Consider the following 26,068-nt stretch of genomic DNA (forward strand, 5'->3'; position numbering starts at 1 on the left):
GATCAGTAGCGGTGTCTCCTGCGGGCTGTGGTAGTGGTAAGGTGGAGCGCTGTAGCTAGTGGAGTAGCTGGATAGTGCAAAAGAGGCCAGTGTTTTGCTCCATTTAAAAGATGTGCTTTTCAAGGAAAAAGTAGGTGTATGTTTTCTATGAATGTTGTGTCTATTTTTTTTCATTTTACTCTTTGCCAAGTGATGTCGGTAACCTGTAGTATTTGCTCAAGTGATGACATCACTTTTTGTTTTTTTAAAGTCAGACGCCATCATGAGTAGAAAGAAAGAGTTCTCCGTGGTGGATGACGGTAATGAAGAACTTAACAGGCGGAAAATGAAAGCTATAAGGTGTGTGAATTTTGAGATTACTGTACTGGCTTTATTTTTAAGTTCTGAATGTATAATTATAAGTAAATAGTATAGAGGAAATGTAGAAAATATTTTTTGTATTCTGCAGTGTTGCAAGTGAGTCCATTTTTATGTGTTACGTACGTGTGTGCAACATGCAGTTTGTAGAAAGTATTTGGAATAGTTTCAGGGAAGGCCTTTTAAATGCAGATTAAGAAGTTGTCAAATACTGAGTGACTAGGCTATCAATAGCTCGTATTGATCTGTGTATATTTTACAAGTAAATAAATCACTGTTGATTTGCTCAATATATTTTTAGTTAACTGTAGAATGTATGTGATTAAAATTCATTATATAACAATGTATTAATGCTGGTTCTAGTTACCCTAAATGCTGGTTCTGCGTTCTCTAGCACCAACTTTATAGATCATGAATTCAGTGTCATAGAAGTAAATTGCTTCTCCAGTTAAAAGAGGGTAACAAAAACTTTGTGTGCGTGTTGCATTACCTGCGCCATTTTCTATGATGTAATTTGGTAAAAAGTGGGCAAGCTTAGTTCTGAGAGAGTTGGAAGTCAGAATTTATGTTTGGTTGATATCCCTAATGATCTTAAACTTTTACTTTGACTTGTGAAGGCAATGTCTTAAGATACTAGAAGAGGATTTTACAGAATCGATTCAGAGAAACAGGGATTTGTGTCATGTGTCAGAAGCCGTGAATGTGAAAGGTAAGGCTTTTGGATCTTGACTTTTATTTCTAGCAATTTTGTGGTGTGCACTGTTAATTTGTATTTTATAGGGTCTGTATGAGACAGTAGATGGGCTGCCAGATTTGATTAATGCATTGTTTATTTACTACATTTCCAGTACTCAGCAAGAATGACCAGTACCTTTCTCTTCTCCTGCTGTTTTTCTTGACAAAGCTACTAAAAAGTTTTTTTTAAGAGAAACCTCATTTTTCTGGGATTTTCTGCTTGAGAATCTTTTTTTCCAAGAGCTGTAAAATTGTGTTGAGCAAGTAGTTTTTATGTACGCTTTTTAAATGCTATTTTTTCCTGTACTATAGGTAGACATTTTGAATATATGTTTTCAAGAGAAAAAAACCTTTTTGCCATTCTCCTTTCATGTATTTATCCTGCCCTGAATGTAGCAGCAACCTAATACAGCTAATCATGCAGATAATAACTCTAATCATTAAATGCAAGTAAATTTTTGTAATTCCAGATGAATTCCATATCTATTTGTCTGGACTTCTATTCCTAGTTTTCAGATTCTGTCACTAACAAAAGTCAATGTCCAAATTCCTGTTAATTTGATGAATACTACATAGAAGGCTACTCCAGTGATCATGTATTCCAGTTTGTGCTGTTGATTAAGATGCTCTCCAGTTAACGACGTTTGCAGTCAAGTGTTTCCTATGCTTGCTTTTACAGCATTGCATGATGATCTGAAGGATGAATACACTGACTTACTTGGTTTCTCTTCTACAGAAGTAAGTTGATCTAAAGCTTTCTGTTCAGTAGTTGCTGTGGTGGTCTGAAGTAGTGATATTACAGGATCTTTTGCATTTTCATTCAAAATGATTAAAGCAAGCTCAGGTCCCCTCTGAGGTAAGGGCCTGCACTTTATAACCACCTGCTCCCCAGCAAGTCCTTGCTAGCATTAATCATTATGCAGTGTAGCTGTGCAGTGTGCATCTGATGTCCGAAGTCTGGTTTTAGGAAAGTTTAATTTATGGTTCTCATTAGCACCCCATGTTGCCAACTCTGTTCCACCCTGTTGTCTGCACATAATGTGAAGAACGCAAGTGGTGCATATGTACATGGGGTTTTTTGGGGGTTTCTTTCTGGTTTTTTGGGTTGTGGTTTTTTTTGTTTGCTTTAAGAAAAAAAACCCTCTTTCCCTGTTGGCTTGCAAATAAAAGGACTTAAAAGATTTTTTTTAAAAAAAAAAAAAACTTCACTTTGCACAGCAGTGTGTAACTTAGGAATATGTTACTGTTTCTGCATTTTTAAAAAATGCTCTGTTTGTGAATCTTTCGTGTGTTATGACGTGCTAATGCCATCTATTTCACAGAAATCCGTATTTTGGACAAATATTAAATGCTTTTTAAATTTTTAATTTATGCAAAAGATAGGATGTGGGGCAGGTACTGAAGGTGGAAACAGGCTTATAGAACTTTTCTTTTACTGGGACTTGGATTTAATGATTTATTTGAACTTGCTTTACTTTTTCCCTCTGAATTTAGACCAAAACTGATTTTAAACTTGGTCCATGTGGTGGCAACTCACAAAGGCAAGCAAGGTAAACCTTTATTAACTCAACTGTTTTTTATGGGTTTAGATGCCAGACGGGGGGAGGGCTTGACCAGGCAAGCACTTCAGGCTGTTTTTCTTGGGCTGATTGGTTTGGGTTGGGTTTTTTTCTTCTTTTTTTCTTTTCTTTTTTTTAGTGTTTAAACTTTACTGATGTGTTCTCAGTATGGGTGTCTAATACTGTGGGAACACAACTTGCTTGACACTTGATGCCTTTCAATTAAATGTTATTTGTACTCAAGAAACAGACTGGTTTGGCTTGAAAATGTTAGAACTTTCTGTTCCAAACACTCTGGTAACTCCCTGATAAGGGTTCAGAGGAAGAGCAGAGAAGTGCTGAAATACCACGCTATAGTAGGAAGGACTGTGCAACTGAAGTGCCTCCTTTCCCTCACCCCACTGCTGCTCCCATTGCACCTTCTGCTTAACCAGTCATGTTAATGTGGTATGTTCTGTGGTATCATCATAATCTAAATTACATTAATTTAATAATTTGTCTAGCTTATATGAAATTGAAGGAAGTTATCAAGTGGGTGTCTTTCCCCCCACTGCCATTGCTGTGGAGATTCATGTTGATACAAATGAGACTAGGCCCAGATAGTTCTTACAGCTGTGTTACATAAGGAAGCTGTTCCATACAGATATGTTCTGTAAGGGAAGTATAGGAAGTTTATCTTCCAAGATTGGTGCATTTAGCATGCATGGCTAACCTTGCCCAAAGTAAAATAGAAGCTCAAGATTTCATGTATGGCTGTCAGTCTCTACAGCAGTGTTTTCCAAGGCCTCTCACAGTCCATCAGAAACAGCAAATTAAGCACAAGAATGAAAAACAGCGCTTCCTTCCTGTAGTTGGGCTGGTTTATGCAGACTGCATTTGTGAGAGTCTTGACAGCTGTTCAGATGCGTGCATACTTCACAGAAGAGCAGGGATAGGTGACCATACAATAGAATTTAAAAGCCTTTCTAAGAGGTTGTCAGTAGATGGTTTTAGTATAATCTGCCACATATTCTAAAGATTTTAACAGCCTGATCAATGTATGATTGGATATCAGATATCTAAAGGAAATATTTGCGCAACAAATGAAAAATGAATCCTGGAATGTTAATAGTCATGCCTTTTACTCTGAGAAGAAAAATCACTACCACCTACTAAGGTTTTGTTCAGCCTTGCCAAAATTGTCAGATGAAAAATAGTTACTGAAGATGAATTTTAATATGATGCTAATAGAAAGGAAACTTTTTGAAAAATTCTGTATCTGCAGTATACCACAGTGTGAATCCTACTGTTCTGAAAATGGTGTGTGTATGTATTTAATGACAGAGTTCTGAATACTCAAATTGTGTCTAAAGTATTTGTGGGAAGTTTGATATTTTGTTTAAAATGTATAGGTTTTTTCCTTAGAGTTTTGTTTTGCAGGCCTTTCAGTCACAGTACTGAAGAGAGAAATTTTCAGCACCCCGTTTCATCAAATGATGGGCTGAGGGATAAATCAACTTTAGCTCCATCAGCAGACATGGTGTGTTGATATGGAACTTCCTTATATTTTCACTCATTATTTTTGTATATGCATAGTTAATAATGCACTTCTTAAAAAAACAAAAACTTGCAGCCTTAATAGTTAGGTGCTGTTATTCCATCTTATCACAAAATGACTGTGCAGCTACAGTGTTAATAAAATAACTTGACAAAAGGACACAGCTCAAACCCGACCAGATCATAGCTGAGGTGGACTAGTGTATTCAGCTGGCTGTGAAACTATGTATTTAGAATTTAGCTTTTTTTAAAAAAAAGGCAAAAAAACCACCTGAGGCTTCACAATATTTGGTTTGGGAATTTTTTTATTTCTTAAAAATTTGAGACTGCTGCAAGGCTCATGCAAAACGTCCTTAAAGTAGTCATTCAGGACACAAGGTTGTTGGATGAATGGATCTCTCTTGAAACATTCTGTTAAGTTTGATGGCTTGATCTTTCTGAATGAGGTTTGTGAAGTTTTAGGCCAGGTCAGCTAACATTGTGTATATTTTTAAATGACGGAATAAAATGGAAATGAATGATACATCCTGTGCCAGTCCTGTTTTCTTCTATGGAGATGTCCTGTAACTTGCAAGTGTCTGTCTTGGCTTCTTAGGTAGTTTTATGTTGCCCATTAAAGTTTGAAAACGGTTTTCTCTTCTGAACTTTTTTTTTTAAGTCTGTTTGAAATAAAGCCATGTCATGTTATCTTAAAATATTAGTGTTGGCAAAATATTAAAGGAAGTAGCCTGAGGTTATTTTTGGAATATCTTGAGTTTGAGGTCATAACTAGTATTTTGACAGTAGTCACCTCTTCTGTTGACAGAACATTTTGGGTTTTTTGGAGAAAGTTGTTGAGCTCATGTGAAAATGCACGTTTACTGAGATCCTAGGCTAACTGCTACATTATTTTCTTCAGCTGATTACTAGATCTTTGGCAGTATAGTTTCTTAAATCACTGAATGAGTATATCCATGTCTTTTTGAGTTTTGGAACGATTTTTATTACTGCGTCATTGATAATCATGAGAACCATGAAGCAGAGAGGGAGCAATATAACTCCATTACATTTTTACCAATTATGTCGCCTTGCATCTGCTCAAAATAGAGTGGGAATAGTTGTCATAGGGAAGTATTCCGAATGCAGTGAATATCTAAGTCATAACAGGAGGAGGGGTTTTCTTCCCTTTTTCTGCTCCTAGGAAGGAGACATAATTGGTCTGAGATGTTCAGATATGTTAATTTTTGTTCCAGAAATGGAAGTGACAACAAACTCCTTTAATAAACTCTGTAGTGATCTATGCAACTCACAGGTCTCTCCCAGATTGTGGGCAGCAGTTCCTTTCACTTACACCGGTGTCTGGACAGAGACAGAACTGTTCCAGGTTTTTGAATTCTAAACTTTAATTTCTCTCAAGTTTGTGTTTGTTCTCCTTAACACTAGTGAGGAACCTTTTAGAAACTGGAGGTGTTTCCATGTTAGTTAAGTTGCCTTTTGGCAAGGTGAACTGGCTGCCTAGTAGTGACACACTTACCCAGCACCATCCCTGACCACCCCTCATGCTGGGTCATCCCCAGCTGATGATGTTCTCATTTTGCTTTTAGCAAAATACTAGCACTCTAGCCAGTACTCTTAACGCTAGCTTTAGTAGTGGCAGTGACAAAATAAGATGTTTCTGTATGTACATTTGCTGCTGTGTCAATTCATATGCAAGTATTTTATTGTCTTTTCTTGCATCAATTTTCCTTTTTGTTGGTTTTGCCCAAACGATATTCCTAACTGCTTTACTTTTTCTAGGCTGCAGTATTCCCATTCTTCCATCTCGCATTTTTTATTTCCTCTGTATTAGTAACTTTATCTTGCTTTTTCTTCATGTACTGTCTTTTAATTTGGGTTTTTTTTGTGTATGTGTCTGTGCGAATAAATTGGATGTACTTAACGAACAAAAAAAGATAGAACCCATGTCTCAGAAATACTACAATGTAAATTTTCTCAGTGTAATTCAAGTGAGCTAAGTATTTTGGGCCTGTTTGCAGCCGTAGAACCACTCAGAGCCTTACAGTCACCCACAATATAGCCTGTCTTGTCTTCCAGTCATACGAGCAACTTTATATTCATTGACAAATCTTTCCCCAGGACAGCAAAACTGTGGAAGATATTGATGAAGCTTTGTGCATAGCTATTTGTAATCTCAGCCACTTAAATGATGCAGATGAGGTGGGTGAAAATCAGTTAAATAAATCATGAAATACTAATTCGTATCCTTGATTGAAGCTTTTGTTATGAGTAGTCATGCGTTAGCACGCTATTTAAACACGGTTTTACTGTCTTTGTTTTAACATCTCTTCTGTCTTTCAACTGTTTATGCTATTTCTGTGAACATACAACTTTAAACTTCAGGCTATAGTCTGTAAGGGAGTACAAAAGCCTATGCATTTAAAGTTACTAGGTCAATTCATATATTTAGCAGAACCATATATAAGCCAGTCTTTAAGTACTAAGCTTGTGGTTCCTTGGATCAGTTTAAAATTCAGCATTTGTTTTTGCTCTAGCAGCTGAGCTAGCTTCCAGGTTTTCCCATACCCCTTTCTGGAGTTAAAGGTGTGAAAGCAGTTATATGGGCAAATGAAGTAATTTTAACAGACACAATATGCAAAACATGTCAGTCAAGTACTGCATTTTTATGCACAGTATATAATATAGGAAGAATCCTAAAATACTGGATAATGCTGTTAATAGGTTTTACTGAGTAACCTATGAACTTAATCAATGCTAATTATTTTATTTAAACTTTAACTCTTATTAAATGTGCTGTAGAAAAGCTTGCAGTTCTGAATTTACCATCTGTTTACATTTTAGATGTATTCTAAGATACCAGGTGTAGAGTCGTTTAATGACCCAAAAGCTCAAAGCAAATTCATTCTAGTAAGTGTGGCATGAAGTGTCCTTAAAACCTGTTTGGTTGCAGTGGCTGGTCTGTCAGTTAAGCAAAGTTATGTTAAATACCTAATTCATATACTAATAGCATCTTGTAAAGACCTGCCATTTCAGCAGCTCTAATACAATAGCTCATGCATACACCTGTGGTCTTCCAACAGCTTTTCAACAAAGACAGAGAATTGCAAAAGCAGTGTCACATTACTGAGATTTTTTTCCATAGTGTCTTCATTAAATGTAACTACACTGACAAAACTGATGCTTAGCCAGAGGAAGAATCTTTGTTTTTTCCCTTTATGCTCACAATGAGTTTAAAAAAACCAACCAACCAAACAAAAAAAAGCAATAGAAATCTTAGCATGCTAGTTTTCTGTGTGGTGCTATATTTAGAATGTCAAGTAAGGAAAGTGAGGCAGTGGGCCCAAGATCTATGTGTTTCTTCCCTCACAGAGCTAAAGACTTCAGTTGTCATGAGGATCCAGACAGTGCGAGCTGACTAGAAGTTAGAGAAAACAAAGGGATTAATGAGCTGTATTTTTTCTTACATTACATTATGTAGTTATCCTCTGATCTGCCATCTCTTTTTTTAACTTAACCACAGTGTGGTTTAGTGTCAGTCTTTCTGCTGGACTATTGATTGCTGTCATGCTGTCCATTGCTTCCGTTCTGTTCTGAATTTTAAAAAAAGTAATGTGAGAATAATGAAATAATGAATAAATACATAGTAAATACATGTTTATTCAATACTGAATGAAATAGATGCTGAAATACTTGGAATTGAAAGTGAAGCAGGAAGGAGACAAAGTTGCAGAAACTGCAGATAGAACATTTGATGAACTTGTTACTTCTCTCCTGTCAAGGTAGTAATCTGGTTTGGAGGATGGTGGGGGTGAGCTGTTTTTATGAAGTTGTTGTTTCCAATTCAGATAAAAGAATTCTAAATGAAATGTCAGTCTTCCTCATAGCAGTATTTCATAATGCCTGTCTAATTTTTGTGCAATGCTTCTACCTTTCCATAGTGGCATCTTGGAGCTGGTGTGCATGGTTGGAAAACACTAGCATATGCAGCCTCTGCTCCTTCAAAAAGAAAAAACTTAGAAAACTAACAGCATTAAGAGTATTCTGAAATAGCTCAGTTACAAAGGTTTTTTGATACTGCCATTAGTGGATGATTGGTTTAATAGCGAGAATAACTTTTTAAAACACTTTCAGCAAATTTTCAAGCTGATAGAAGCCCAAGGACACTTCATTTCTTAATTTTGAAAAATATTTGTATCTTCAGATTTGGGGGAGGGTATCAAAGCTTAGGATTCCAGAAGAACCTGTAAGAGGAGGACCTGATATCTTAATAGACTGAATTGCAAAATCCAGCTGTTTAATTTTCAGTTGGATGTGTATGGAAATATCAGAAGGTTTCAGTGGAAGAGTGATTTAAACTTTTATTAAAAATTTATCCGAACCGTGTTTTTTCAGTGTGAACTCTTCTAACTTTTGTGGTTCCTCCGATTATTAAGTGGATTTTCCATGCTTTCAGCTTTTTACTGTTAGAGGAAAATTATACTTCTGTGTGAGATGTATCCACTTTGTATTGTGGTATAACTATCAATTGTGTGTTATAGTTGAAGTTTGCATCTTTATGGCTGAGTGTTTACTAAATTCTGAAAAGTGATGTTTTTAATACAGGAAAAAGAAGTTGTGTGCAGAATTAGTGAAGAACATCAACAACTACAGTGCTGGTATTGCAAAAGCTAAGGAAATCATTGAAGAGAAGAAAAAGTGCTTGATTGGTGCCATTAGGATTGCAAAGGAATTAAAAATTACACCTTCTGTAAGAACCTATTGTGATCTCGCTCAGGTAGTTACATTCTTGCACTGTGAAATAATTTATTTTTAATGAATACAATCAAATTTGGATTGCAAGTTTCTGTGATCAGTCTTTCAGTTTGACTTCAGCATTGAGATTTTTGCAGTAATATATCCTTACCCCACCTCTGCACACACACAGAGAGGCTATATTTGGTCTTGGTCACAAATTAGGGTCTGGTGACTGATGTGAAACAAAAAAGACAGTCCTTGCCTTGAAGAGCTTGCTATCCAAAACAGCAAATGGAGGGGGAGGACAGGAAAACTGTGACATGGTACTGATCAGTGAAAGGGCAGTGCTTTCAGCACTTCAGAAGTCTGTCAAGCCTTACCATTCCAGAGCTCTTCAACCTTCTCACTGAACTACTCCAGAATTAATAGCCATGCTCTCCTGATCCTCTTGGTCCCAGGCGTTTACTTCATTCTTTCTCCCCTTCATATCTGCTGTTCAAAGAAACCATGGCTACCTGCCATGCTGTTTCAGACCAAAGGTCCATCCTCTGAAGTCTCCTGTCTCTGAAAACAGAGGAAAAGATGCTTGGAGGAAGAATCTAAGAACCTGGGCATTTAGTGTAGGAGGTTGAAGGTTAAGGATTTTACGATCACTGGGATACATCAGGGTCATTACACTGAGTAAACATTACCTCATTGTAACATAAGCTTGTGTTAACACTTCCTTGAATGTCTTCATAATGCTTGTGGCAGTGTAATGTGGGGTGTACATAGGTACATTACATGTATGTATTCATATGCAGTAGCAGAGTTCCACATTTTAACATGAGGTGTTTATGAAATAACTCCCTCTGTTCTTTCTGAATGTGCCACCCAGTTATTTCATTTGGAGTCTTTGTAGTCCTTGTGTTGAAAAAATAACTAGTAACTGATCTCGTCATTCTTTGAAACTGTGATTTTTAAACTGGCATGTTCCCTGCATCCAGTTATCACTTTCCATATGAAGAAAATTAGTCTTTCTCATCTGACCCAGAAGTCTGATCTCTCCCTTTTTTCTGTCATTTGCCTCTGTCTTGCCCAGTGTGACTTCTGGGAGCTGCACCACTGTCCTCCCATAGGCCTGCCTTCTTACTTAGAAGTTGCCTTATCAGTAGCTCTTCATACAAAAGAAAAATCTGACTCCTGCTCTTATTTACATGCTAACATTACAAAATCCCTGACCAATAGGTCATAGCAATGTAAGAAGACATAATTGAGAATTGCCTATTAGCTGTTAGTGAGTAAACTCTTGGGTTTTTTTTTCTGTAAAATCAAAGATGTCACACTGTGGCTTTGCCATTTTGTAAATAATAGGTGCCTGTATAATCTGCTTTTTGTATTATAGAAGCTAAGACTGTACTTCTGAATTTCAGGTTCTTTATAACTTAAAGTTGCCAGTTGGGGCTGAGCTCTCAAGAGTGAATAATTTGAAGGAAAAAATATCTCCAAGGTAAATGACTGGAGTGGGAGGTATATTGGGAGATAAATGGATGGACTGGTTATCTTAATTACAAAAACTGTTCATATAACAGTTAAACAACAGAAATCAAGCTGCTTCGCTTGCATTTTACTGAAAAACCACTGGTTCAGGTGTATATAAAGTCATCACTAACGATGCAGAGTAGCCTTGCTTTGAGGCATCAGGGAGAAAGCACATACAATTTGCTGCTATATAAACAAAAATATATGCATTTAAAAATTATTGACAGACTTCTGCCACTCCTAAAATTCTGCTCCTTCCTTTACAAGTATAAATAGGGGAAATAATGGCTTAATTATTTTTTTTAAAAAATCTGTTTCTCACCTTCAGGAAAGACTTAAATGCTTTTTGGGGCACTGATGGCTACGAAGAAATTTGTGAAAAAGTCCCCATTATCATGATGCCCTCATTGGAAGTGACAAATACGATTTCCGTACAAGAAATGAGCAAGAAAATACGTCATGGCTGTGGTACAGCTGACCTTATGCAGCTTGGTCATAAGGCTGGTCAGAGTACTGTAATCTTAGTGTTTAAAGGCCATGTTCAGGAATGATGAAGGAGGGACAGAATGAAGATGGTGTTAGGTTGGAACATCTTGGGGATCCCATTATATTTTAGGACATGGAACCGCTCTGGGCTCCAGAGTGTTTGTGTGCCATCAGATTCTGACTGGCATAAAGGAATGAAGCTCAAAGTTGATTAATTGCAGGCAAAGTGTGAAAAATATCATAGAATTATTTAGGCTGGAAAAGACCCTTGAGATCGAGTCCAGCAGTTAACAAAGCATTACCAAGTGCACCACTAAACCATGTCCCTAAGTGCCATGTCTAAACATGTTTTAGATCACAGAATAGTTTGGGTCAGAAAGGACTTGTCAAAGGTCATCTAGTCCAACTACCCTGCAATGAGCAGGGACATCATCAACTACGTCAGGTTCCTCAGAGCTCCATCCACAGAATCACAGAATGGTAGGGGTTGGAAGGGACTTCTGGAGATATCTTTTCTAACCCCCCTGCTTGAGCAGGGGGCACAGGAACACATCCAGGCAGGTTTTGAATATTTCCAGGGAAGGAGACTCCACAACCTCTCTGGGCAGCCTGTTCCACTGCTCTGTTATGAGACGTTTTTTCTCATACTGAGGTGGAACTCCCTGTGTTCCAACTTGTGCCCATTGCCCCTTGTCCTGTCATTGGCCACCACTGAAAAGAGTCTGGCCCCATTTTCTTGACGCCCACCTTTCAGATATTTGTAAGTATTGACAAGATCCCCCCTCAGTCTTCTACAGGCTGAACAAACCCAGGTCTCTCAGCCTTTCCTCATGAGAGAGATGCCTCAGTCCCCTGATCATCTTGGTAGCTCTCCACTGGACTCTCTCCAGCAGTTCCCTGTCCTTCTTAAACTTGGAGGCCCAAAACTGGACACAGTACTCCAGATGTGGCCTCACTATGGTGGAGTAGAGGGGGAGGATAACCTCCCTTAACCTGCTGGCCACATGCCTTTTTATGCATCCCAGGATACCGTTGTCCTTGGCCACCAGGGCAAAGTGCTGGTTCAGGGTCAGCCTGCTGTCCACCAGCACTCCCAGGTCCTCAGTAGAGCCACTTTCCATTAGGTCAATCCTCAGCCTGTACTGGTGCATGGTGTTGTTCCTCCCCAGGTGCAGGACCCTACACTTTCTCATGCTGAATTTCATCAGGTCCAGCTCTGCAGCCTGTCCAGGTCTTGTTGGATGGCAGCACAGCCTTTTGGCGTATCAGCCACTCCTCCCAGCTTGGTACCACCAGAGAAAACCTGACCCTGAATCTTTCCAGGGATGGGGCATCCCTCAACCTCTCTGGGCAACCTGTTCCAGTATTTCACCACCCTCACTGTAAAAAATTCCTTGCTTATATCTAGTCTAAGTCTGCTCTCTTTTAGTTTAAAACCATTAAACCTTGTCCTACTGCAACAGGCCCTGCTAAAAAGTTTGCCCCCATCTTTCTCATAAGCCTTCTTTAAGTACTGGAAGGCCACAATAAGGTCTCCCCGGAGCCTTCTCTTCTCCAGGCTGAACAACCCCAACATTCTCAGCCAAATGCCTCCAGGAATGGTGACTCTACCACTTCCCTGGGCAGCCTGTTCAATGCTTGACAAAAATTATGACTCCTGTCATATGTTAGTTGAGTCATTAGAATGTGGATAAAGGAATCTTTAAACATATTTTAGTAAACTTAAGTGACTTGGTAGGATTCGTTTTGAACATAATGTTAGTGTTGGAAGAGAGTTTCAGAGAAGCCTATTTAAATGCACAGTGGCAAACTCTTCCAACCTAGAAGAAAGCTAAAATATGACAAAATCAAATTTGTTTGTATTGGAAGACCTTTTAAGAACTTGAACAAAACGGGAAAAAGGAGTTCTGATGAAGGATAAGTATAAAGGCCTGCATGCTGGTGCCACTCCAAAATAACACCAAAGGTGAAAAAGCTCACAGCTAGGAGGTGTGTAAGAGTTGAGACACGTTCCATAGAATTAAAATACTGTAGAATGAAGGGTAGATACATTCCTGAAGGGGCGAGGGGAGAAGAAAATACTGTGTACACTTCTGTTTTCACAAATTATTCATCATAACCAGATGGCAAAGCTAAGGATTTGATTGAATGAAGTTATATTCACAGTTCTGTTAGGCTAACTGTAAAAGTACTTAGAAGATATTGCTAGCTTTCATTGGTAAAGGAAACAGCTGTTTTTTAGTGTAACAATAAACAGAACAAAAAGAACAGTCATTTTGGACTTCAGTTATGGTTTTGTTCTTCAGGACTGTTGGAGAATTCTTTTCCTCCATGTAGAATAATTTATTGAAGTAAACCGGGTATAGGTGTGAAAACTCAGTTAAGTGAATGTTGGAGTATTCTGTGCATGAGAGAGAGAGAGAAAGCAAAAGGCAAGAGGCTTCTTAAGTATGAATGTGAGGATAAATGAGCAACCAAATCTGTTGTTAATAGGAGTGGAAGAATGAAAATGGAGTAGGTAATTAATCTCTTATTTTGCCCTGCCATTAATATTGTGCTGAAAAATATTGTACATCTCAAACTGTCAGGTTTATGTATTCAGGTCACCTTCTGTAACGTTTCTTCTCTTCTCTCGAGATTCTTCCTAAACACTGATGAGATAACATCATTGTTAACAAATTTGGGCAAGATTGAATGGGGAACAACAGTGCAGTAAGTATTTTTAACTAAAAAGGAGAGGTACAGTAACTTACCTGTTCTTCTAATGGTTAAATATTCATTGGAGAACAAATATAAAAATAAAACATAAACCTGTATATGCTTATGCGTTTGTTAAGAGTATAATGAAATAAAGCAAAACTTCAGATGCTGGTATTTCAATCAGCATTCCAGTTAGTCCAGTTAGTGTTTCAATTCTGACATTTCAGTTTTACTTGTGTTTCACCTAACTGTATTTCACTGTATCAATTAAGTTATCTAGATTTTTTTATGCTGTGTGCTTCTCAGCTTTGGCTGGCATTTAGTGATACAACCATAGAATCATTTATGTTGGAAAAGACCTTTTAAGATCAAGTCCAACTGTAAATCTAACACTGCGAAGTCCACCACTAAACCATGTCCCTAAGCACCACATCTACACGTTCATAGTACACGTAATAGAGATGTTTATCATTTCAGCATATGAAAATTACTTCATAAAAGTGTAAATAAATCTCTAAAATCAACAGCAAGTACTAAAATTGATAGTATTTCTACTTCATAGTCTAAATACTGATTAAGTCAAATGTGAAAGTACTTGAGATGAACTTGAACCAGAGAAAAACCTGGCTTTTATCTTCAAAATTAAAATTGCTTTTATTTTATTAGTCCGTTTATTTTTCCCCACAGTCTTCGGCAAAAACTTGAGAAAATTAAATTGATTTTTTTAAGGCCATTGTAGTTAGCACTTGTTACTTTAAAAGAGGCTTATTGCGTACTGTAATATTTGAAAATCCTGCAGATTACAGTGAAGAGTAACTGTTAGTGCAAAAGCATCTGACATGCCTTTTGTTTTTAATATGAACTATCACATCATTACAGTTTGTTTCAAATAGTTTGTATTTGTACCTGTGGTGTCTGATCATTTAAGCAGGGTAGCTCTTGTACTGAGCTGTGGTCAAGACTATGTGCCATTTCTGCACCAATCCTTTTTAGGTTTCAGAAACCATATTACTGTTTTTGTTGTCTTCACATTCAAAAACATAACACAGGTTATTTCAACCAGCTCTTACGAAGCGTTTCCTTAACGTAGTGATACGTTCGTAGTAAAACCTCTACTTTGACTCGGGTACTTTTCTGAAAACGGGCAAGGTTATATTAATTTGTCTCCAAATAAATGTTTTCCCAAATACAGTGAAGATAATGGACAACGCGCTCTTATCCTTGATGACAATGAAGAAATGCCAGGCTGTGATACTCAGTCATCTGTAGAGAATATGTTTCCAGCACTTAGCAGAGAAAATAAAATAAAAGCTCTTGCAAATAAACTCAGTGTTCAGAAAGAAGTGAAAAATACTGAAGTGCAAGAAACACTTCCTGTGATAAGTCATCAAAGTATTCCTGCTCTCCCCATGTCTCCATCCAGCCCTGATGTCATAATAGAAGCAATATTTGAAGATGACCTAGAAAGTAAGTTTCTTAATTTCTGATGCATTCAGTGTTCCATTGTTGAGCATGATGTTATTTACATGGTTTGTACTATGTTCTGTGTTTGTAGTTACAGTAGGCTCATATGAATTCTTTAACTATGTCTGTATTTCACTTTATCTTCCTTTGAGCTAAGATAATTTCTTTTTTGTCCTCCTTCAGCTTAGCTTAGTGAAAACTTTAACACAAGTCCTCTCAAAGAGGGGTCACAAGTTCCTGTGTCTGTCTGAATGATTCTCTTTCCTCTTAGTGATTACAGTCAGCCTCAGTTTCTGACATCGGCTCCTGGAGGATGCTATTCTGGCAGTTCCCCTGGCTTCCTGAATCTTCTCACAGGGCATTGTCCTATGTTAGCTGGAAATAACAACTAAGTTCTTCAGCTCGTCAGGTTTTCCCTGGACTGTATTAGTAATAGCATAGCTAACAGCTGCAGGAAGTGATCCTTCCCCTCTCTTAGGCTCTTGTGAGATGGAGTCTGGAGTACTGTATCCAGCTTTGGACCCTGCGGTGCTGAAAGTCACTGTCAGGCTGGAGCGAGCCCAGCAGAGCCTACTGAGCTGGTGTCCAGGAGGTGCTCAGGGATAGGGCTTTAGTGAAGGAATTAGGAACAAGGATGAAGAGACAGATGAAATATTCTATAAGCAGCTGGGAGAAGTCTCACCATGTTCTCATGGGGGACTTCAAGTTACGGATGTCTGCTGGAAATACAGCAGAGAGGAAACAGTCTAGGAGGTTCCTGGAGTGTGTGGAAGATAATGTCCTCACACAGCTGGTGAGTGAGCCAACTAGGGAAGGCACCCCACTGGACCTGTTGTTTGCAAACAGAGAAGGACTTGTGGGTAATGTGACAGCTCGATCACAAAATGATGAGTTTTTGATTCTTGGAGAAGTAAGGAGGGGGGGCAGCAGAACTGCCACCTCGGACTGCTGGAGGGCAGACTTTGGCCTGTTTAGGAGCCTGGTTGACAGAGTCCCTTGAAAGGCAGTCCTGAAGGGTGAAGGAGTCCAGGAAGGCTGGACGTTCTTCAAGAAGGAAATCTTAAAGGCTCAGGAGCAGGCTGTCCCCACATGCTGAAAGGTGAGCCAGTGGTGAAGACCACCAGCCTGGCTGAACAGAGAGCTTTGGCTGGAGTCAGGAAAAAAAGGAGAGTTTATGACCTTTGGCAGAAGGGGCAGGCCACTCAGGAGGACTACAAGGATGCCATGAGGTTATGCAGGGAGAGAATTAGAAGGGCCAAAGCCCAGCTAGAACTTCATCTGGCTACTACTGTAAAAGACAGTTAAAAAAATGTTTCTATAAAAACCTTAGCAACAAAAGCAGGGCTAAAGGTAATCTCCATCCTTTACTGGCTGCTGGGGGGAACAATAGTGACAGAGGTTGAAGAAAAGACTGTGGTCCTGAGTGCCGCCTTCGTCTCAGTCTTTAACAGTAAGACCGGTTGTTCTCAGGGTACGCAGCCCCCTGAGCTGGAAGACAGGGACAGGGAGCAGAATGAAGCCCCCATAATCCAAGGGGAAATGGTTAGTGACCTGCTACACCACTTTGACACACATAAGTCTATGGGGCCAGATGGGATCCACCCAAGGGTACTGACGGAGCCCAGAGAGTTGTGGTGAACGGAGCTAAATCCAGTTGGTGCCTGGGCACGAGTGGGGTTCCCAGGGCTCAGTTTTGGGGCCAGTTCTGTTTAATATCTTTATCAATGATCTGGATGAGGGGATTGAGTGCACCTTTAGTAAGTTTGCACATTACACCAAGTTGGGTGGGAGTGTTGATCTGCTTGATGGTAGGAAGGCCCTACAGAGGGACCTGGACAGGCTGGATTGATGGGCTGAGGCCAATTGTATGAGGTTCAACAAGGCCAAGTGCCTGGTCCTGCACTTGGGTCACAACAACCCCATGCAACGCTACAAGCCAGGGGAAGAGTGGCTGGAGAGCTGCCCGGTAGAGAAGGACCTGGGGGTGTTGGTTGACAGCTGGCTGAACATGAGCCAGCAGTGTGCCCATGCGGCCAAGAAGGCCAACAGCATCCTGGCTTGTATGAGGAACAGTGTGGCCAGCAGGAGTAGGGAGGTGATTGTGCCCCTGTACTTGTCACTGGTGAGGCCGCACCTTGAATATTGTGTTCAGTTTTGGGCCCCTCACTACAAGAAGGACATTGAGGTGCTGGAGTGTGTCCAGAGAAGGGCAATGAAGCTGGTGAAGGGTCTGGAGAGGAAGTCTTCTGAGGAGTGGTTGAGGGAACTGGGGTTGTTTAGCCTGGAGAAGAGGAGGCTGAGGGGAGACCTCATCGCTCTTTACCACTACCTGAAAGGAGGTTGTAGTGAGGTGGGTGTTGGTCTCTTCTCCACAGTAACAAGTGATTGGACGAGACGGAACATCCTCATGTTGGTCCAGGAGAGGTTTAGACTGGATGTTAGGAAAAATTTCTTTACCGAAAGTGTTGTCGGGCATTGGAAGAGGCTGCCTAGGGAAGTAGTTGAGTCACCATCCCTGGAGGCATTTAAAATATGTATGGGTGTGGTGTTTGGGGATGTGGTTCAGTGGTAGACTTGTCAGTGCTAGGTTTATGGTTGGACTTGATGATCTTAAAGGTCTTTTCCAACCAAAATTATTGTATGTATTCTAAGTTGGAACATGGTAATGCCAATTAGATAATAGGAGGAATAGATAGATGACCCCCATACTCTAGTTAAGATGCTTCACTTCAGAACATTCTGTGTCCACAGCATACCTAGAAAATCCCAATGAGGGAGAGGGTAGGGGTGGTACATGACAGTAATTGTGGAAGCATGTAGGTGTGATTAAGGTGAAGTAGATTTCAGAGCTTGGGCACGGCTGTATAAAACAGCATATCCCAGAATCCCAGTGGACTTCACAAAACTTCTGTCAGAACAAAATTCCTTCACACTGCAGTGTTGTACAAGTTTTGCATGATTCCTGAATCTAAGAATTTCAATGATAGTTTTGTAATCTTGGAGTTAGCATGTGGGCTGGTCATGTGCACATAGTTGCTGAGCCTGCATCGGTTTTAGTCACATCTGAGAATTTTTGCCTTTGCAGTACCCTTACAATACATGTCATTTCTCTTTACTGTGTTTGCTGCTTTACTACACATGTATAAATACTTAACTAACCTAAGTCATTAAACTGTTCTTCTAAACGAATAAACAGAGATTCCCACAGAATATCTTGCTGATGAACAGAGGAAGAAAATCTTCAAGAAGGAAACACCTTTTCAACACAAAGCTGGTTAGTGGTTTTCCTATCTGGTGAATGGTTTAGTTTACTAGAAGGGGCCCATCCTCTAGGCAGTGAGAGCAGACACTGGAATTTGTTGGAGAGTTGGACACACATGTATTCTACATGACAAATCTAGTTGGCATGAGGAATGTACCAGGAAGCAGATCTCCTGACTGTCCGTCACATGTATTTGCTCACATGTAAGAGCATGCTTGGGGCACATGAATTGATTTCCTTCCAGTTAAAACTAGTCTGTGAGGTACTTTCAGTGTAGATCTTATTATTAGCAGTTTTGCTTTGCAAAAGCACTCCCTGGTCTGCTCTCCTTGCTACTGTAAAGACTGTACCATCTTTTAAGATGTACCATAAAACCACTTAGTTGGAAGATGGATTACAGGAATTTCCAAGCAACTTCAGGAGCTCAAAATTGGCAGTGTTTCTCAACACCTGGCAGATATTTGACATAATGATAGCAGTGCTTGCTGTGAACAGTGGGACCCGTTTCTTAGGTCAGTAGTTTATGTACTGAATTTTGAACTGTTGTCTTGGTGTTTGGTTTTCTGAATTATGAGTGAACATACAAACGTGCAAAACAGAGTAATTTGAGGAAGTTGCTTTGTGCAAAAGTTCTGTAGACAGTTTGTGCGGTGCTTTGAGCTATGTTCGTTTTTGAGTGTGAATGATAATGAAAGTTGAAGAGTAGAGATCGCGGTATTGGGAGAGAAAGAAACTGACCTAAGAACTGGCAGAGGAAGAGACGCTGCTGCAAAAAGATGTGCCTTTATCAAGGACGCAGAATAACATTAGCAAGGAATAAAGATTAAGGAAATTGCACTTTTTGGTTTGGGTTTGGGTTTTTTATTTGGTGGGGTTTCTTTGTTTGGGGTTTTCTTTTTTTTAACCTCAGAGTCATATAAATGTGCTCTCCCCTGACAATGTCCTGTCTAATAAGTTGTGAATTCACTGGCTGCTTTTAATGAGACTTGACAGAGTATTAGGGAATTTGAGCAGTTCAAGTCCATAACAAATTCTGTGGAAATAAGCAGTTAGCAGAGAAATTCTCCTAATGCCCATACTGAAGCTAGTGTAGTGTGTGCTCACCTTTTATTGGACATCAGAGTTCTAAAGAAGAGAGAAGCACCTCACAGCTATCACAGTTGTGTGATGTTTAAGCCTTACCAGACACTTAAGTTTGAGTCTCTCTCACGTAACTTGCTAGAGAAAAAGATCTTAAGAGATGAAATAATGACAGAGTTACCTCGTGATTGCTTCTGTCAGTAATATGCTAAATTAAGTCTTTTGTGCAATACTGGATCTTTCTGCTGTGCCCTGATCAGTCACACAGGTGGCATTGGATCTAGATGATGCCATCCACTCTTTGCAGGAAGTTTTTTGGTGTAAAATACTCTTGTAGGAATTGAGTTGCTGGGCTTCCAAAACCTTCTGACCCATCCATCACCTTTGGTGAGTAGCTTCAGAAAAAGAAATCTGCATTTCGGATCCCAAATCAAGGGAGGTACCTGCAGTACAAAGGATTTGGATGTTTAGTAGAAGTACTGTTTTAAATACGGTCATCTCTTGGCTAGCTTTAGGCCATTCCTTGATCTTCATGCATTATCACTGAGTAACTGCACAAAAGTTCTTAGCATACCTGTTCTTAAAGGTAGGAGTATTAGCCTCTGTAATTTGCTTTCTAGAATCTTCATATTTCTGTTAAATAGAGGGAGTACAAACTAAATTATCTACTTAATCAGGCTACCACTTTGTAAGCAGTGAGACAGCTTTTTGTTTTGCCAGGTTGCATAAGGGAGGTAGTTCAAAAGAGCAGATTCAATCAGAAAACAAACATGGTAACTAGTTTGAAAGAAATGTGAGCAGACTTGTCAGATTAAAAGCTATTTGAGGTAATGTTATGATTAATGCAACATAAACCTAATCACATGTCTAATAATATCTGTTGGAGTCACTTGAAGAGTGTTTGGTAATCTGTTTTATGTCTTACTCAGATTCAACAGAGCTAGTGTTTGTAAGCCATGTTATAAATCCATGCCACTTTTATATTCGGAGATACTCACAGAAGAAAGAAGCAGGGGTTTTGGAGAAGAAATTGAAAGACTTTTGTTGTAGTAAGAGTTCATATCTCTTGCCTTCAGACGTTTTGGAACTAGGTAAATTGCTAATTTCTTAAGCTCTGCATTAGGTGAAAATACTAACATGCAGTATGTCTTCCTTAGCGTATTCTTCCCCCTGCCCCTCCACCTTACATAGTAAAGCAGTCCTTATAGGTTCTGGAATCTACAATTAATGCTTTTTGGGAAACATTGTACACATTGTTCGGTAAAGTAGACTCTTAAATAAATGAAAACGGTGGAAGTAAAAAAGACTCCACAGTTGTTCTCAACCGCAACAAATCGAGTACTTAGAGTAACCAGCAGTTGAAACACCTGGCTGTAAACTTAATGTTTTCCAGCATTAGGTGGTAATTGTTAACAGGTAGTTTTTTCAGTGTACTGATTTTAATGATGTCTGGTTTTTTCATTACTTCAGTAAATCAGCTTTCTCTCATGCAAGCAACATTCCCTTCAAGTGGCAAGATGACTCTTTTTTTAAAGTTCACTGTCTGGATAGAAACCATTCTGGAAGTAAAAATGAAAGACGATAATAATTTGCTAAATCGTTAAAATTATTTTCTAGCCCACATGTTGACAGTGGTACTGACTTCTAGAAGGTGTTTAGAAAACTGATAAAATATAGTAGCCCTCAACCTGAATGTTTGTCACTTTACTAAAAGGTATAGAAAGTTTGCCAGAAATTACTTCTTAATACAAGCCAAACACCTCCTAGCCTTACAGACATTGTATAAATGAATGTGGGGAGAAAACTTCTGGTGGCTGTCGAGACAAGATTTTTAATGTCTCTGTGTCTTTTTATTTTAGTGGTAGCACTCTTACTACTTGTGTGGAATATAGGCAATGATGGAACAATATGCAGAACTGTAATAATACTTCCAGTGTGAAATATCTACAAATATTGAATTTAATCTTTTTTTTATTTGCTTCCGTATAGGTGCTAGAACTTTTATTAAGAGTAAAGAAACTGGAATGTGGTGCCGTGGAACTGTCACTGAACTAATTCCCCTAAAAAATAAAAATGAGAGGAAACCTTGTGGTCCAATAAGATACCAAGTTTGTGATATTGCACTGCTGAAAGTGTTCCTGATTGATTTTGGGAGCTCTGTAGTTCTAATTTTCTCAGGGTATGTTTACAGAGATAGGTTTTTATCTGCAATTATCCTTGACTGTTGTTACTCAAGAGGATCTCTGCTAAGAAACATGTCCTCCATCAGCTTCACACAGCAGATAACCAGATATCCAAATGATACTAATATTCTGTACATAGGTATTTCCCACAGGAAAAGTGGCAGTGTATGTAAGTACACAAGTGTACAAGCCTTCACATGTTAAAATTTTTAACTTAGACTTGCATTGCAAAAGAGAACATGCGAGTCCTCAATGCTTTAAAAAGAAAAAACGGCATTTCATTTAATCTGTTTCAATGACATGACAATATGCCAATTACGGCAATGATGACCTTTATTTTAAGTCTGGGGTTTGATGTGGCGGGTGGGGGGTATGGGGTATGTGTGTGATGGTGGTGGGTTTTGTTTTGTTTTGTCTTGCTTTTTTCTTTTCTTTTAAGCTAGTACTCCTTTTATTCCCATTGACAACAGATATGTTCCCGCTGAAAGGCACGAACCTGCTACTATGCAGACTGTTGAAACAGATGACATTTGTTTGTTTGTAAGGAAGCCTGATCAGCATATTGAGGCAGAACTTGCAGCTGTTCCTCCTTTAGCAGTACGGTGTTCATTGAAGGATGTTGTTCCCAAAAATGCAGTAAGTAAAAGCTGTTTGTACTATTTCAGGAGATATTTTTTTTCTTCCCAAGACGTATATTAAAGAACTTAAATACATAATTTACAATTATCTTACTCCAGTATAAACAGAAGGAAACTCAAGAGGAGTACAGGGTATATTTTCTTTTAAAAAAAAAAGTTAAATCATCTCTTGTAAAAAGACGGTTTGTTGCATTGCTTTCATTGGAAAGGAAACAAGAGCTTATAGCAGTCTGTCTTAAAAAGCCTCTAGGTTTACAAATACATATTTGAGGCTTAAATCTCACTGTAGACGTGTTCTCTTGTCAAATCTAAAAACAAATTACAGAACTGATACTTCATGGCTGATAACTTCATGCAAATAATAACTTTCAAAAGTCATCCAAACAGAGAAGAAATGGCTTCAGAATTTTTAAGAGAATATTTTCAGGGATTGTCCTTTGTTACTTAAAATGTTTTGCCACTTATTGAATAGTGTTAGTTGTTCTCTTACAGTATAACAACAAATAAGTACGGTCAGCCTTTATTCTCTTAGAAAAAGGACATATATTGCAGCATTGTTTTCTTCAGTATTCACTTATTTATTAGGCTTTCTTTATTTTTGCGACATTGACATGGGAATGAACTATGTCCCGTGCAGCTGTGCATTTCTGACAGTATAACCACTGGTTGGTTCTGGGCTTTTTTACAGGTCTGATGTTGTCTGAAATAGCTTTAAATAGGAAAGATCTGGAACAATTTTCACAGGTGTGGGTAAAATGCCTTCCTTGTATGTGCTTTCATTTTTTCACACCTGAAAAGCACAGATTTACACTATGAGAAATGCATTAATTTGATCCAAGAGAAATAAATTCAGACAGGATTTTCAAGTTAGATAAGTCAAGAAGGACGTTGTGGAGAGGAGGAATGTGTAAATTGACCCAGCTATTTTGCACATTTGTATAAAGACAGAAAAAGATAAGAATAAACTTCAAATGAGTTGGGAGAGCAGAAATCTAAGGCATGAAAAGGAATAGCATATGACAATTCTGGTTCATCTATCAGAACAATCAGAGGAGATGAAGTCTTGAATCTTTAAAAGAAGTGTGGAGGAAACTTGCAGTCCCTTGATCTGACTCAGTTTTATACAGTTAAACAAGTTTTATACAGTTAAAAAAAGCACTTATAAATCCATCATAGAAGAATACTGTTTAGTGCTGTCCGAGCTATGGACTAGACAGTCTAACAGTGCATTCAGTATTTCGTCTGTTCAGATGCATCTGTACTCTCTTCCTTGCTTTTAGTTTAGTTTAGTTTTAATTACTGTTTGTACTTTTTATTTTAACATTCTCTGACTTCTTCGGTAACTTCTTCTTTCTCCCTAACACAGAGTGAAGGTTGGGGAGAGGAAGCAAAAGCAAAATTTTTAGGAATGGTAAATAATAAAGTTGTTTTAATGACCATATTTAGAGAAGAGGATGGTGTTCTCATTGTGGATTTGAAAAAACCTCCATTTAATAAAATCAGCAATAACATGCCGGTGTCTCTGAAGGATGCATTGGTTTTTCTAGACTTGGCAAGGTATGTGCTTTCCTTTAGTTTATGCTCTTATGCCATATATGATAACAGCATAACACTTACAAAGTTAAGTTTACTAAGGAAGTTGTTTTCAGTGTGTTTGATAAATTGCTGTGTGGTGTATTAATCTTCAGCAATATCTGTTGATTTCCTTTTTTTACTTTCACTAGTAAGGACTGTGGCATACTCATCTGCACTAGCCAGGGCTTTATTTGGATAATGAACTTTATTATAGAAAATGACAAAATTTAAATTTCTGTTAAAGTTTGAATAACAAGGGGGTGAAAGGAGAAGCCCTTAGTGTCTACCACAGAAGGAAAAACAGAGAAATCAGCCTTTTATCTGTTTGATTTGGCTGGTAGGCAGTGAGAGGCTAGTCAGCACAGCTGAACCAGCCACATGACGTGATGCGTATAGCACAACCAATAGGAGAAACAACGATAGGGCATAAGGGGAGCTTGATGTTGGCATTAGGACAGAGGAGAGCTGCTTAGAGGGACCAATGGAAGAGGCAGAACAACATGAGCATTTCAGTGTTTGGGTACAGGGGTATGGCATGCAAATCTGTAGGAAATTATAGTTCATTTAGCTCTACGCAGAGAAAGGTCTTGATTTATATTTGGGCATAACTAATTGTGGTGAGAACAGTGGGAGATCATTTTTCACTGCATCTGTGTTCCTCGGGTAGTTGCTTTTTCTCATACTTGAGGGAAAGAAAATCTCAAAAAAAATGGTTTTGTCAATGTAGTGGATTCTAGCCTTTTACTTTTCTTTTTTTTAGCAACTGAAGCATACGATACTGCATCCCAAATAACAAAATCTTTTTAGCAGCCAGCTGCCATATATTGTTCTTCTTATGTTACGTTTGTGATGGGAGAAGTGTTAGGGAGAGTTGGCTGCACCAACTGCAAGAAGGAAAGTTCAAGCTATTCGTGAACATGAATCAAGTTACTCTTATAAGACCATTTTGCATTTTTTATGGGAAACTTGACATTTGAATGTAAAAGGGTTCCTTCTCAGTTAATTTTGACAGAATTTATTCAAACTTTCATTTTGTTTACCTTAGGTTTAGATCACAGCTTTCCAGTCAGTTAGAAAATAATACCATCTTGCAGTATAATCCACCTAAGATTCCACAAGAAAGAGAAGTCTCTGTTGTAGTTTGCCACATTAATAGTCCAAGTGATTTCTATCTCCAGCTGGTAAGTTTAGAAAATGAGGTCCATTTAAATAAAACTCTGAACAAACATTTTAATGTTGAGCTACTTGTAGTCCACATTAAATGAGCTATAATTTCCATCATCTTCTGTCACTTTTTACCAGTTTTAGGATTCCTAGAATTGATAGATGAGATTTATTCCTACAATCCTAGATTAATCCAAGATTAACTCCAGGAATTCTTAGAATTCCAGAAAGTTAACATTTTTTGTCACTTTTCTAACGTGGTTAATTCCTGTGTGGGTATGTAGTGTTTTACTCTTTAGAGTGGTGATTGAACAGGACAATATTCAACAATTGTTAGGCTCTTTAATTCACTTTACATATTCGTAACCACTGTTTAATTTGAGGGGGGAAGATTAAGAAGTACACTACTAGAAAAAAATGTCCCTTAGAAGGGCAAAAATACCATTTAAAAAAAATCTGGTGTGTATGTTTGGTTTTTTTTTTCTTTTTTTAGAGAGATAACCTGGATACTTTAGCTCTTTCAAAGAAAATTCAGGAGGTATATAAACATGAGCATGGGAAAAACTTGGAAATTGTCAGCCCGGTTGAAGGTCAGGCCTGTATTGCAAAACAGAAAGATGGGAATTGGTACAGAGCACAGATTATAGGTGAAGTATTGATTCTTTCACTCTAATGCTAGGTTGCAAAATCAGATATGGTATTAGATCACATCTAATAGGATAGGAATAGCAACAAACATTTTTACTAGGCATTCTTAAACAAGTAAGTTCATAAAGTCAGTAGCACTAATTCATGTTATATTCTTTTGCTATTAATGGATTGTTTTATACGTCTTTTTTAAATAAGAAGCTATATACTTCATTTTCTATATATTATTGAAATTCTGTTATATAGTTATTTGAAATAATGTTTCACTTACTATTACAGTTTGAACTACAGATTTGTCTATTGTAGCTAACCTCTGAGTGTAAGCAGTGTGCATTAATCACTCCCACAGTATTTCTGAAGGGGCTGGGGGTGTACTTATGCTGACTTCTGTGTTGCCTGTATGGGCAGTGTAGCATGCCTGTGTGCTGA

General features: G+C 38.4%; 1 protein-coding gene across 1 annotated transcript in view; it reads left to right on the forward strand.

The window, feature by feature from the left end:
• The first annotated feature begins 252 nt into the window (after positions 1–252).
• Positions 253–26,068, forward strand: part of RNF17 (ring finger protein 17) — a 56,670-nt gene continuing 30,854 nt past the window's right edge. The window contains exons 1-18 of the mRNA XM_075082737.1: positions 253–339; positions 975–1,066; positions 1,772–1,830; positions 2,587–2,642; positions 4,071–4,170; positions 6,303–6,383; positions 7,863–7,963; positions 8,787–8,958; positions 10,331–10,407; positions 13,563–13,637; positions 14,818–15,092; positions 18,286–18,363; positions 20,361–20,522; positions 21,421–21,610; positions 22,085–22,250; positions 23,619–23,809; positions 24,873–25,008; positions 25,485–25,638. Coding sequence (XP_074938838.1) covers positions 263–339; positions 975–1,066; positions 1,772–1,830; positions 2,587–2,642; positions 4,071–4,170; positions 6,303–6,383; positions 7,863–7,963; positions 8,787–8,958; positions 10,331–10,407; positions 13,563–13,637; positions 14,818–15,092; positions 18,286–18,363; positions 20,361–20,522; positions 21,421–21,610; positions 22,085–22,250; positions 23,619–23,809; positions 24,873–25,008; positions 25,485–25,638 — 2,242 coding nt within the window. The 5' untranslated portion in view covers positions 253–262. The remainder of the gene's footprint in view (positions 340–974; positions 1,067–1,771; positions 1,831–2,586; positions 2,643–4,070; positions 4,171–6,302; positions 6,384–7,862; positions 7,964–8,786; positions 8,959–10,330; positions 10,408–13,562; positions 13,638–14,817; positions 15,093–18,285; positions 18,364–20,360; positions 20,523–21,420; positions 21,611–22,084; positions 22,251–23,618; positions 23,810–24,872; positions 25,009–25,484; positions 25,639–26,068) is intronic.

The sequence above is a fragment of the Phalacrocorax aristotelis genome, chromosome 1 (genome assembly GCF_949628215.1).
Source record: "Phalacrocorax aristotelis chromosome 1, bGulAri2.1, whole genome shotgun sequence".
In the NCBI taxonomy this organism is placed as follows: domain Eukaryota; kingdom Metazoa; phylum Chordata; class Aves; order Suliformes; family Phalacrocoracidae; genus Phalacrocorax; species Phalacrocorax aristotelis.